Genomic DNA, 14,359 nt, shown 5'->3' on the forward strand with positions numbered 1-14,359 from the left:
ATCACGGGTGACTTAAAAAAAAAAAAAAAAAAAGCGCGTACGCGAATGGCGGCCCCCATAGGGAGCCGCCATTCCCATTCCTTATTTGGTCGCTGTAGTCTACGTCAATCTTTACGTAGACTACGGCGAAAATAAGGGCAACGCTATTTGCGTTTTGGAGATGTCGTAGCCCTCATGGAGCTGATTAAAAGATTTCAATTTCAGGCAGTTTGGTTCAAAGGTTTTTCTGCTAGTCACTGGAACAATTTACTATTTTCAAGAAATTCTGTCAAAGCAAAAAACTACAGTTTGTTTTGGGGGGGGGATGCTTCCACATCAATGCATAGAGGTTGGGGACCTGGCATCCCCTAAACAGCTGACTGAATCTGCCACAGTTCAGGCAGTTAGGTCCAGTACCTTTTGTGCTAACCATGAGTAAAGTTTCCTTTTCTCAAAGACTAAAACAAAAGTAAAAACAGTCAAGTTACACAGGGGATCAGAGATTCTAATCAGAAGGTATTTAGGTTGAGGAGGTCGCTATCCCTAGTCTCTGGTGTAGGTTTTTCTTTTTAGAAGCAAAAATCCTCTCTCCTCCTACTTTTCTGCTCTTCCACACCCACTGTCGGGAGCTTTCTTGCAATGAAATTTTGAAGAGGGAGAAGGAAGGGAAGGAAGGACTCCATGTGAAATTCTGGTATTTCACCCAGCATCTGATTTCAATGCCCCAAACTGGAATCCTTGGCTTCTGCAGAAGTTTAGTAGCTTCAGTACAGCGAAGGATCCAATTAGGGATGAAAGTCACTTACCTTTTTGATGGGGTGATTCGCGGTGGAGAGGAGGCGCCCCTCACCTACCCCCGAAATCCTGACCTGGCCGGGTCCGCTTGGCGGGGATTCCGCAGACCTGCTGGCGGGCTCTGCCCACAGCCAGACATCCGGCCGCTGGGCAGCAGGGACGCAAATGGTGGCTGCCGTAGCCACCGCTGTTTGCGTCCCTGTATTTAACCATGATAGGCTACGTAAATATTTATGTAAGCTATTACGGGGGAAAAAAGGGAACGCAAATGGCGGCCACCATAGCCACCATCATTTGTGTATGCTTTTGTTGTTTTTTGCTTGCTGTGATAGCCTACGCAAATACTTACCTAGCCTATCACGGCCTCTACAGGGATGCAAATGGCATTCCTGCGTTAGCCGTGATTGGCTACGTAAGTATTTATGTAGCCTATCATGGGTATGATGAAGAAGCGAATGGCAGCTGCAGCGACAACACGTAAGTAGTCCATTTCGCGCACCTTTTGTGAGGGGGGGCTTTGTTGCACCACGGATTTCCGGGGGCCGAATGTGCTGACATTCGGCCCCCTCTGAATCCGTGGCAGAATTCTCTGACATCCCTAGATCCAATCAGCCTCCACAGACGTCTTTCTCCCCCTCCACTCTAATTTGCCCTAAAGGAGGTCTAGGACTACGTGGCTTCATGATGGAGGAACTGCTTAGGCTTTCAAATAGGTTCTAAACAGTTTCAAATGAGCTGGAAAACCCGCCAGCCACCTCACCTGATAAAGTTAATGGAAGTACATGCAATCTTTACAAACCCTCCACAGACTCCTAAAGTCCTCTGAAGTTAGAACCACCTCTCTGAACAGAGCCACTTGGCTTAGGAAATTCTCCTTAGCCCCCACCCATGCATGCATTTCCAAGCCCCATTCTTTCCTTCTTCCCACCCCTATCCTATCCTGTTCTTTCTTTCTCTCCTTTATTCCACCAGAGCCTATCTCGGGGAATTCTTAAAGGACATTCTCTTGGGTGGGGAAGAGAAGTACTGAACTTTTGACTTTAAACGGACAAGAGCCTTGTTTTTTTCTCCTTCTCACTCAAGCCTTTGAGAAAAGTGGGTTCACAGGGTTGCAGAGAAACAAATCTGGGGCTGTTTTGTTTGTCAGTTGCCATTATCGAGCCACAGGAAGGGTTGTAGCAGAAGTTCCTAGGTTTGAACCCCAGCATCTCCAGGTAGGGCTAGGAAAGAATCCAGCCTGAAACCCCAGAGAGCTGATGCTGCCAGTCAGTGTCAACAGTACTGCGCTAGCTGGACCCCGGGTCTGACTCCGTGTAAGGCACCATCCTATGTTCCTATAAACAGAAAGCTTTAATAAAAATAGGAGTTTTTGGTTTGTTTTTTAAGTGCACGGAGATAAATATTGCGAATTTATGCAACCCTATGTACACCTACTCCGAACTCCCATTATGTTTAATGAGGCTTGACCTCAGGAAAGTGTGCATAGGATTCCAGCACGAGTTACTTTTGCAGGGAGGTTTGCACCTTGATGTTCTGCATGATGTTCCCCTTCCACATGAACTACTGCACCTATCCTTCTGAAACTTTGCTGGTTTCTTACTTAGGGACAACTCTAGGTTGTCTGTAATTTTCAGAACAATGGTCCACAAGGAAAATAGGGAGATAAGTATGTCCTCTTTTGGAGACCTCAAAAACCCTTGTGGCTATCACTCTGAACTTTGGCAGACACGATCTCCTCTGATGGGGCAATGAATCCTGAATTCTTTATCCACTTCTTCAAAGTAATAAAAATGTTATTGGCAGTTCCCTTTAAAAGAAAATCAGAATATAAACTCTGCACTTATTTTTCTGACATTGGGCAGGTGCAATCCCCTTCTTGGGGGCTACTGTGCCTGGAATTATAATCCAGTTCTGACCAAGAGAAAAAGGTAGTTTTTTTCTAGTTTCCAATGTCAGTCAACAGGAAGCATAAAGACTAATTTTTCCAAACATTGACTCAGGTTTGGTGCTGAGCTGAAGTGGTCTGACTACCAATTGGTCCAAGCAGAAGAGGGATGTTTTCCAATACGCTGAATTGGGTGTCTGACTACACACTTCTTATGTATGCATGTATGTATGTATGTATGTAATCTCTACACACACACAAGCACACTACATGCACACATGACATAACCACACACACACACACACACACATATATATATATATACATTAGAGGTGTGCTTAGACAATGATAGATAGATAGATAGATAGATAGATAGATAGATAGATAGATAGATATGCAAATGTGTGTTATGGGTCTGAGTCTGCTGAGGTAAATAGCAGAATACCGAGGAAGACGAAGCAGCGTCTTGCACAGGCCTCCTGAGCCACGGAGAGCTTGGCTGAGCTTGGGGTCAGCTGAGGAGGGCTCTGCGGCTGTGTGGAGCTGATTTGCTCCCACCCCCTCCAGATGTGAACCCTCTCCTCCCTGGGCTCCACCTATATGGGGGAAGCCACTGACCCCTCCATCTTGCAATTGGACTTTGCCTCCCTCTAACTGCAAATCCAGTCAGCTCAGAGGAGCAGGCAGGATGATGGAGGCTGCGCCAGGCGTACCCAGAACGAGAACGCTGCTGCTCTCACTTCTGCTGCTGCCCCAGGCCACCTGCGGGATGCTCCGGGCCAGATGCCCCTTGACTTTGGAAAGGGATGAATTGGCCCCACTGAACCACTACAGTCCAGGGAACCCCCTCATTGGCGCGGTCACCTATGCCACGGGAGTTCTCTTTCTGCCATCTCTGCTCGACAAGCCTCTGTCTATCAGGCTTCACAGGTAAGTCATTCTGTGTGTGAGTTGGACAATTTGACCTGGCACCCCATGACTGCCCAGTAAGACTGCAAATGTTTGTCTGGACACCAACTCCTCTGAGGAAGGGTCAAAAGAGCTGAGCATGTTTAGCCAGATGAAGAGCAGACATGGGAGCAGTCCTCAAATATCTGACAGGCTGTTGTGCCAAAGATGGAGCAAGACTGGTCCATATTTCCCCCGAGAGGAGGACCAGGACCAACGGTCAGAAGTCGCAGGGAAGCAGAACTGAGCTAAACATTAGGAAAAATTTACCAACCTGCTGCCCTCTCGGTCCTTTAGACTACAACTGTCAGCATTCCTACCATTTTCTGTGCTGGCTGGGGATGGTGGGAGATGAAGTCCAAAACAGTGGGGAGACACCGGGTGTGGGAAGTTTCCTCGTGAAAACAAGCTGTTGAGCAGTGGAACAGGCAGCCTCGGGAAGTGGCGGGTCTCTCTCCTTGGAGGGCTTTCAGCAGGGCTGGACGGCCACCTGTCAGGGATGCTGTTCTGTCCTACACTGCAGATCCTGCACTGAGCAGGGGGCTGAGCTAGATGGCCTCCAAGGTCCCTTCCGAGTGTGAAATTCTAGGGTTCGTTTCCTAGTGATCCCCAATATGGCCTTTTCCTTTTCCCACACTTATTCCTACTCTCTGCTTTCTGTTCCTTTGAGCAACGTTTTCACTGAGCTCGGCACCACCCTCTTGGATCCTATCAGCATATATGTGAAGTGAGGATTTTCTAGCAAATATGCACAACTTTATACTTAGCTTAAATTGCATTTGCCATTTCAGTGCATATTCCCCCAGTTTGGAGAGCTGTTTTTGGAGCTCGTTGGGGAGCTCTTTTTGGAGCTCATCAAAATCTTTATTTGTTTTTTAACCACCCTACATAATTTGATGGTCTCTGCAAACTTGGCCAACTCACTGCTCACTCTGATTTGCAGATCACTTATGATCACTTTGACATGCATTGGTACCAATACAGACCCTTGTGGGAGACTCCTGTTTACATCCCTCCATTGGGGGAATTTACCATTTATTCCTACTGTTGCCTGCCTGTTCTTTTACCAGTTACTTGCCTCATCTCACTCCAGCACTGCTACATTTGCTGAGGAGTCTTTGGTAAGGATGGCAGAGAATTTCTCCACGAATCTCCAGGAGGCCGAATGCCAATGCATTCAGCCCCCCGAAATTGGTGGTGAAATTCTCCACCCCCCCGGGCCCCGGGATGGGACTTACCTCTGTCGAATGTCCCTCTCGGTGTCGGGTCCCAGCGGCGTTTCAGCGGGGGTGGGGGCGGCGGCCGGTCTTCCAACCGGCTGCTGCCGCCACCATTTCCCCGTAAAGTTTTTTTTAAAAAAAAAGACGTGATAGGCTACGTAACGATTGACATAGCCTATCACGGCTAGATTTTCAAAGTCAGCCATGATAGGCTATGTAAATCGTTATGTAGCCTATCACGGGAGACTTTGGGGGAAAAAAAAAGCGCGTACGCAAATGGTGCTGCCCATGGGCACGGCCATTTGCGTTCCTTATTAGGGCACGGGTAGTCTATGTAAAGATTTACGTAGACTACGGCGTTGCCCCTATTTTCGCCGTAGTCTACGTAAATCTTTACGTAGACTGTTGTTGTCGTTGTTCAGTCGTTCAGTCGTGTCCGACTCTTCGTGACCCCATGGACCATAGCACGCCAGGCCTTCCTGTCCTGCGCTCTCTCCCGGAGCGTGCTCAACTTCATATTCATTGCATCCGTGATGCTATCTAGCCATCTCATCCTCTGCCATCCCCTTCTCCTTTTGCCTTCAGTCTTTCCCAAAATCAGGGTCTTTTCCAGGGAGTTTTCTCTTTGCATTAGGTGGCCAAAATATTGGAGCTTCAGCTTCATTATCTGTCCTTCCAATGAGCACTCAGGGTTGATTTCCTTTAGGATGGACTGATTTGACCTCCTTGCAGTCCAGGGCACTCGTAAGAGTCTTCTCCAGCACCACAGTTCGAAAGCATCAATTCTTCGGTGCTCAGCCTTCCTTATAGTCCAGCTCTCACAGCCATACATTACTACTGGGAAAACCATAGCTTTGATTAGACGGACCTTTGTTGGCAAGGTGATGTCTCTGCTTCTTACTATGCTGTCTAGGTTGGCCATAGCTTTCCTCCCAAGGAGCAAGCGTCTTTTAATTTCATGGCTACAGTCACCGTCTGCGGTGATCTTGGAGCCCAAGAAAGTAAAATCTGTCACTGCTTCCATTTCTTCCCCTTCTATATGCCAGGAAGTGATGGGGCCAGATGCCATGATCTTCGTTTTTTTAATGTTGAGTTTCAAACCAGCTTTTGCACTCTCCTCTTTCACCCTCAACAAGAGGCTCTTGAGATCCTCTTCGCTTTCTGCCATTAGGGTGGTATCGTCTGCATATCGGAGGTTGTTGATAATTCTCCCAGCAATCTTAATTCCGACCTCTGATTCATCCAACCCGGCATTTCTCATGATGTACTCTGCATATCAGTTAAATAAGCAGGGTGACAGTATGCAGCCTTGTCGTACTCCTTTCCCAATTTTGAACCAATCGGTTGTTCCATGTCTGGTTCTTACTGTTGCTTCTTGACCCTCGTACAGGTTTCTCAGGAGACAGGTAAGGTGGTCTGGTACTCCCATCACTTTAAGAATTTGCCACAGTTTGTTGTGATCCACACAATCAAAGGCTTTAGTGTAGTCAATGAAGCAGAAATAGACGTTTTTCTGGAATTCTCTTGCTTTCTCCATGATGCAGCGAATGTTGGCGATTTGATCTCTAGTTCCTCTGCCTCTTCTAAACCCAGCTTGTACTTCCGGTAGTTCTCGGTTCGCATACTGCTGAAGCCTAGCTTGTAGGATTTTGAGCATCACCTTGCTGGCATGTGAAATGAGCGCAATTGTGCGGTAGTTTGAACACTCTTTGACGTTGCCCTTCTTTGGAATTGGAATGTAAACTGACCTTTTCCAGTCTTGTGGCCACTGTTGAGTGTTCCAGATTTGTTGGCATATTGAATGCAGCACTTTAACAGCATCATCTTTTAGGATTTTAAATAGCTCGGCTGGAATACTGTCATCTCCGCTAGCTTTGTTGTTACTAATGCTTCCTAAGGCCCACTTGGCTTCACTCTTGAGGATGTCCGGCTCAAGTTCAGTGACCGCACTATCATGGCTATCAGGGACATTCAGATCTTTCCTGTATAGTTCTTCTGTGTATTCTTGCCACCTCTTCTTAATCTCCTCTGCTTCTGTTAGGTCCCTGCCTTCTTTGTCCTTTATCATGCCCGTCTTTGCACAAAACGTTCCCTTGAGATCTCCAATTTTCTTGAAGAGATCTCTAGTCTTTCCCATTCTGTTGTTTTCCTCGATTTCTTGGCATTGTTCATTTAAGAAGGCCTTCTTGTCTCTCCTTGCTATTCTCTGGAACTCTGCATTCAGTTGGGTATATCTTCCCCTTTCTCCCTTGCTTTTCGCTTCCCTTCTTTCCTCAGCTACTTGTAAAGCCTCATCAGACAGCCACTTGGCTTTCTTGCATTTCTTTTTCTTTGGGATGGATTTCGTTGCTGCCTCCTGAACAATGTTACGGACCTCCGTCCATAGTTCCTCAGGCACTCTGTCTATCAGGTCTAATCCCTGAAATCTATTCCTCACCTCCACTGTCTATTCATCAGGGATATGATTTAGGTCATACCTGAACGGTTTAGTGGTTTTCCCGACGTTCTTCAATTTAAGCCGAAATTTTGCAAGAAGCAGCTCATGATCTGAGCCACAGTCAGCTCCAGGTCTTGTTTTTACTGACTGTATGGAGCTTCTCCATCTTTGGCTGCAAAGGACATAATCAATCTGATTTCGATATTGACCATCTGGTGATGTCCATGTGTAGAGTCGCCTCTTGTGCTGTTGGAAAAGAGTGTTTGCTATGATCAGCATGTTCTCTTGGCAAAACTCTATTAGCTTTTGTCCTGCTTCATTTTGTACACCAAGGCCATGCCTGCCTGTTATCCCGGTGATTTCTTGACTTCCTACTTTAGCATTCCAATCCCCTATGATGAAGAGGACATCTTTTTTTGGTGTTAGTTCTAGAAGCTGTTGTAGGTCTTCATAGAACCGATCAAGCTCAGCTTCTTCGGCCTCAGTGGTTGGGGCATAGACTTGAATGACTGTGATGTTGAATGGTTTGCCTTGGATTCGTACTGAGATCATTCTATCATTTTTAAGATTGTACCCCAGTACTGCTTTTCCCACCCTTTTGTTGATTATGAGTGCTACTCCATTTCTTCTAAGGGATTCTTGCCCACAATAGTAGATATGATAGTCACCTGAATTAAATTCGCCCATGCCTGTCCATTTTAGTTCGCTGATTCCCAAGATGTCGATGTTCAATCTTGCCATCTCATGTTTGACCACCTCCAGCTTACCTTGATTCATTGATCTGACATTCCAGGTTCCTAAACAATATTGTTCTTTACAGCATCGGATTTTCTTTTCACCACCAGACACATCCACAGCTGAGTGTCCTTTCGGCTTTGGCCCAGCCGCTTCACTCTTTCTGGCGCTACTTGGAAATACCCTCTGCTCTTCCCCAGTAGCATATTGGACACCTTCCGACCTGAGGGGATCATCTTCCGGCGTCATCTCGTTTAGCCTTGTGATACATTCCATGGGGTTTTCTTGGCAAGAATACTGGAGTGGGTTGCCATTTCCTTCTCCAGTGGACCACATTTTGTCAGAACTCTCTGCCATGACCTGTCCATCTTGGGTGGCCCTTCACGGCATAGCTTATGGCTTCATTGAGTTACGCAAGCCCCTTCGCCACAACAAGGCAGTGATCCATGAAGGGGCTACCCGTAGACTACCTGTGCCCTAATAAGGAATGCAAATGCGTACGTAAGTTTGCGTTCGTGCTTTTTCTTTTTTTTTCCAAAGTCACCTGTGATAGGCTACGTAACGATTTACATACCCTATCACAGCTGACTTTGAAAATCTAGCCATGATAGGCTACGTAAATTGTTATGTAGCCTATCATGTTTCCCCCCCCCCATACCTTTTTTATTTCGCGGCTGGGGAGACGGGACGCTCCCCCCGGCCAGAACTTCGGTGGCGAGGGATGGGGCGCCTCCCCCCCGGCCTGAATTTCGGCGGGGAGGGGTGGCGCGCCTCCCCACCCGCCAAGAATTTTTTGGGGGAGAAATGAAGTGCCTCCCCCCACCCCGAAAAAAGCTGCGGGATGAGGTAAGGGACTTTCGTCCATCCCTAGTCTTTGGTGAGGGACCTTGTCAAAACTCTATTTCTCTATCCACCAGATCTCCCCTATTCATGTCTGTTTGAAACTCTCAGACAACTCTCAAAGATTAATGGGATAAAACATTCCTTTGCAGAAGCCACCTTGATACTTTTCCTGCAGGGGTGGTCATTTGATAGGCTTGAAAAAAGAACCTTTAACTTTTGAGAAATCTACCCAGACCACAGTTTAAGCTCACTGGCTTGCCATTTCCTGGATTCTCCCTGGATTCCTTAAAAAAGAAAAGAAAAAAAAATTACATTGGCCACTCTTCAGTCCTCTGGCCAACCTTAGGGCAGGTTACATATTGATGTTGGAAAATGTAAATATAATACTTTTTCAACGATAAAAATGGGAGGATGTGGGATTTCTCGCTTCTGCCTGTAGTTGCAGGTAGGGATAGGGATGACAAGTTCTCTGACATAGGGATGTCAGAGAACTTGTCTAGTGATAGATAGCCCCGAGAGCTTTTCCCCCCTAACTGCTGGATCTGCTCCATCATGCCTTACCATGCAAAAGTGTTTTCCATTCATTGTGTTAAATTGCAAAAAAAAATTGTTGTGTGTATTTTATGATTTCTTAGATATCATAAAATATATGTGATATTTGCAGATTAGTGTTAGTTGCAACTCCAAATGATACTGAGTGTGGTTCCCAATGGTTGACAAGAAGAAAGACAAAGACAAGTAGAGAAAGACAGAGACAAGTAGAAAAAGACAGAGAAATAGAGAAAGTGGCAGACAGAGAAGGGGGGAAAAAGAAAGAAAAAACAAGAGGCAAAGAAAGAACATTTGTAAAGAAAAAGCGTGGCCATATTTGCCCCCAGGAGAAGCAGCTTATTATGCCTGAAGCTTATTACCTGGGGGTAAAGTAGCCACAATAATGTAATAGTTCTTTAAGATGAGAAAATGTAACTAGAAGGAGAAGAAGAGCCTATCCGAAATGTGCATCATTGGGACTAGTGTAGAGCAGAAAGGTTTAAGTAAGTGAGTTTAACTTGCAAAAAAGACAAATAAAGAGACAAGGCTGGTGCATAGAGTAGAGAGTTTTATATAGAAAGTTTGAAACATGATCTGCAATACAGGCAGATCAGCAAGAAAAAGAAAGCAAAAGAAAGAGAGAGAGATTTCTCTTCCCATACTAATGAGTGAAAGTGTTATCAAGCACTTTGCCTGGGAAGCGAAGTTTGTTTACAGGAGGCTGTGCCTGAGAACCAAACACTTCTAGCCTATGCTGAAAATGCTTGCTAGTGTTGTGCTGCCTCATAGGTAACATGTATGGTATAAAACCCATTTAGCCCAATGGCTCGTGGTTCAGAGAAGCTGTCTGATCCAACCATTAGGTACGCCTGTGTGCTGTAAGTTACCCAATAAAGTCTCCTTGTAAGTAAAAAAAAAAAAAAAAAACCTCGCTGGAATCCCAACACAAGTGGGGCTAGAGCGCCTCACCCAGTATCAAACCCTGCTGTTAAAAGCCATGAGGGCAGGTATGAAGAAGTCAGTTAATATAACTAAAGTGTCTGAAGTGCTGCAAGGTGCCGCCGAAGCCCCCAGAGAGTACTTAGAGGCCCCAGATAATATGAAGAGGGTCAATATGACCTTTGTAGCTCAAAGCTATTCAGATATTCAGAGAAAAGCTACAGAAGCTCCACGGGTTTGCAGGAAAAAATCTGATAAAATTATTGAAAGTGGCTCAGAAGGTATATGTAAATAAAGATCAAAAAGAAAAAAAAGAAAAAAAGATCAAAGAATGGCCAAAAAGGCGGAATTGCTCGCTGCAGCATTATTGGAGCAGCGTAGTAGAAGACGAAGAAGAAGTAAAGGCCCAAAAGGACATAGACAAGGAAATAGAAAAAGACCTGGCAGAGGCAGAAAATTCTTAAGAAGGAACCAGTGTGCCCAGTGTGGACAAGATGGACATTGGTGGCATGAATTCCCAAATAAAATGAATCAAATACACAAAAGAGAACCAAAGGGTCCAGAATGGGCGAGGGAGGAGACAGCTTGTCTAGTGATAGCAACCAAACTGGCAAAAGCAGGGGTCTATAAAAATGTATAAAGAAGCCCCCTTCATTAAAATGGCTAAAGCCAAAAGTCTTAAATAAGACAGACCGGGCCCCCTTAATCTCAGCCCCGGAAAGCCCCTACTCACTGCCACTGTGAGGGGCTGTGACATTGACTTCATAATTGACACTGGAGCGGCATCAAGAGCAAGCAAACGTTAGCCTTAAACAAGAAGTCCAAACACTGGGCAAAGTTCTTCAAGCCCAGCGGTGCTTTGTCTTAGAAAATAAGCCTCAATTCCCATCACAGAAGTTCATCCTTTCCAACCAAGAGTTAAAGTATGAGTTAAAGAGGGAAAAATAACGCTTTGACTCCCAGATGGAGAGGACCAAAAACTGTTATACTTTCCATCCCCACAGCTATGAAAGTAGCTGGAATTAAACCCTGGATACATTGGACATGAGTCAAGAGAGCGAGAGGGGGGGAATGGACTGTAAACAGAAATCCTAAAAATCCTTTGAAAATTATTCTGAAAAAGCAGGAAGAAGACTCAGGCTAGACCTTACTGTGGGCGCACTGGGAGACTGTCCACCCTGCGTACGGTCAGACCTGCAACTGGAGAACTGAAGAAGGGGACTAGACCCTACTGCAGCTAGCCAGGTGAATAGCTGCCCGGTGTACGGTCAGATCCCAAAGAAGATCAAACATGCGTGTTGTAGTGTTAGTAGTGTTGCATTGTGTTTCCTTAATAAGGTGCGAAAAAGGGGGGTCTCCCCCTAGAGAGGGAAGTCTGTCCCAGCGATTCGCTGATAATTACTGGCTTCACCTGGCTAACATCACGAGAGTAAAACATTTTTGTTTGCCAAGAGATATACCTGCAAACAGGCTTTTTTTATGTTTTTCTCCTCCATCATTTAGGCTGTGAAGTACACCAGATGCTTTGTTGTTTTAATTTGACTGATAATAGTAATGCTGTAGATGTTCAGATCAATAATCTGCATAATATAGTAGCTAACATAACAATGGGACAAAACAATTGGCTAGATTAGTTAACCTCTTGGCTCCCAGATCTCAGCTGGCTCAAGGCATTGTTCATCCTAATTCCACCAGTGTTGTTCATAGGGGTACTGTTATGCCTTTGCATTCCTTGTCTTATGTGCTGTTTAACCAATCTGTTTTATGTCTCAGCTAGTAAAACTGCCGCCCTCTACGCTCTAATAGCCCAACAGGAGATTAAGTGATATGTCTGTTATAAAAAGTTTTGTATGGTGCTTTGCAGACTATTATGAGCATTCGCTTATCAGAAATGCTATAATTGTAACGAAATTATGCATTTAAGGGGGGAATGTAGCAGCCATATCAGGGGTCAGACTAAGTAGCCTCATGCAGTCTCATGCTTCATGTTCTTGCTGAGCTCTTGCTCTCTGAAATATATGTTTGTAAGCTGACAAGATGTAGGAATGTCTTATCTAGTTAGCAAGGCTAAGGTCAGAATGGTGTATATCATGTTCTCTGCTGTACTCTGCTTATAATAGCTACCCTATAACCCATTTCCTGGGATATAAACAATGGTGCTAGAAGAGGAAATGTTGAGGACTGCAACCCCACACGGGAGGGGGAGGAGGAGCCGTTTCCTATGTGTCACAATATCTATAAAAACAATCTGCTGATGTATTTCGGGGCTTTTGGCTCTTTGGAAGTCATTCCAGCCTTAAGCCCGTGCGTTAAATAAAGAGAAACTCTTTTTCCTTCACTCCGTGGTCTCTCTGACTCTGAGTTCTGCAACAAGAGGACATGTCGCTTAAGATTCCACACAAAGGAAACAAGAGAGGACTTCATGTCCAATCCTGGAGACCCTGTTGTGCCCTTTGCACTGTGTCTGTCATTTCTGTAGCTAAATTGGCCCCAACGCATTTTCCTTGATGGTCCTTGTTTCTGTGCGTAGGCCCTGCCTCATTCCAGGTGTGTGGAAAGCTGCCGCCCAGGATCCGTCAAGGTGGTTCAGGAAGGAAGGCCGGTTTGCTGCTATGACTGTCCTCCCTGCACAGAAGGGACCATTTCCACCCAGGAAGGTGGGTGACTCCAGAGGAAAATGTAGCCCATGCGGAGGAGGGTAAAGATCCACCCAGACATGTTCACTGAAGCTTTTCTTAAAGGCATTTCTGCACTTGGATCCTTTATTGCAATAGCCACAATTTATTTCACAAAACTACTCATGAAAAACATGAGATGTTTCTTTTGTTTTTCCAGATGCAGACCATTGCACCAAATCTCCGGATGATCAGCATCCAAACAAGTACCGAGATGAATGTGTCCCCAAGGATATCACCTTCCTGTCCTATGAAGAATATGTGGGTATCATCCTGGCTTCTTTTGCCCTATTCTTGTCCTTAACCACAGGCTTTGTGTTAGGAACCTTCATAAAATACCTTGACACTCCCGTAGTCAAAGCCAACAACCGGGACCTCTGTTATATTCTCCTCATCTCCCTCCTGCTTTCCTTCTTGTCCTCCTTCCTCTTCATTGGCCAGCCAAAGAAAGCGACCTGCCTCCTCCGGCCAACAGCCTTCAGCATCATCTTCTCGGTTGCCGTCTCTTTTCTGTTGGCCAAAACAATCACTGTGGTGCTGGACTTCCTGGCCACAAAGCCAGGGAACAGGGTGAGGGGATGGCTGGGGAAGAGTTTGGCCAACTCCATTGTCCTTTTCTGTTCCGGTGTCCAAGTCGTCATCTGCACCATCTGGCTGGGAATCTCTCCACCATTCCCTGACTCTGACATGCACTCGCAGCCTGGACAGATCATCCTGCAATGCAACCACGGGTCTGTCTCCATGTTCTATGCTGCCCTTGGCTACATGGGCTTCCTGGCTGCCATCTGCTTCACAGTGGCTTTCCTTGCCAGGAGGCTGCCTGGGGCCTTCAATGAAGCCAAGCTGATCACCTTCAGCATGCTGGTCTTCTGCAGCATTTGGGTCTCCTTTGTGCCCACCTACTTGAGCACCAAGGAGAAATACATGGTAGCCGTGCAGGTCTTCTCTATCTTGGCCTCCAGTGCTGGCTTGCTGGGCTGCATCTTTCTTCCCAAGTGCTACATTATTGTACTGAGGCCTGATCTGAATACAAAGGAGCATTTCATGCTGAAAACAAAAGAATAAATCTGATTGTATTGTTTCCAAATATAGTTGTAGCCTGCCATTTTTATAGGGGTGTGCAAGCTTTGGATTTCCAAAGCATTTTGTAACATCCTCCTTTTTGTCCGACCCCTAGCACCACAGCTCCCTCTACTGGTCAGAGTTGATATTGCAGTCTTATGATGAGTCGTCCTTTTGAAACTGAAACTTGCTAGCTTTGGACTATCATCACTTTGAATTCCACTGCCCAGACACATCCCACTTCAAGCAAATGACCCTCAGGCCTCTCCCCATTGGTACGAGGGATGCAAAAATGAAAATTGCAAAAGTA

At 45.8% G+C, this 14,359-nt stretch overlaps 1 protein-coding gene across 1 annotated transcript; it reads left to right on the forward strand.

Annotated features, from left to right (window-relative positions):
• Positions 1 to 160: 160 nt before the first annotated feature.
• On the forward strand, positions 161 to 14,071 carry LOC146356660 (vomeronasal type-2 receptor 26-like). The gene is made up of 4 exons (XM_084830244.1): positions 161 to 165; positions 1,224 to 1,251; positions 12,843 to 12,969; positions 13,148 to 14,071. Exons 1-4 carry the CDS (start codon positions 161 to 163, stop codon positions 14,050 to 14,052), a joined length of 1,065 nt encoding a protein of 354 aa, XP_084686370.1. The 3' UTR covers positions 14,053 to 14,071.
• Positions 14,072 to 14,359: the final 288 nt, after the last annotated feature.

The sequence above is a fragment of the Heloderma suspectum genome, chromosome 2 (assembly GCF_057233095.1).
Source record: "Heloderma suspectum isolate Gila_16-S chromosome 2, 16-S_ref, whole genome shotgun sequence".
In the NCBI taxonomy this organism is placed as follows: domain Eukaryota; kingdom Metazoa; phylum Chordata; class Lepidosauria; order Squamata; family Helodermatidae; genus Heloderma; species Heloderma suspectum.

Excerpts from the sequence above, each read along its gene's own strand:
- LOC146356660 (XM_084830244.1), top strand. Across the intron at positions 1,252-12,842 it reads GGCAGCTGCAGCGACAACAC|GCCCTGCCTCATTCCAGGTG; the intron begins GTAAGTAGTCCA and ends TTCTGTGCGTAG. Across the intron at positions 12,970-13,147 it reads GACCATTTCCACCCAGGAAG|ATGCAGACCATTGCACCAAA; the intron begins GTGGGTGACTCC and ends TTGTTTTTCCAG.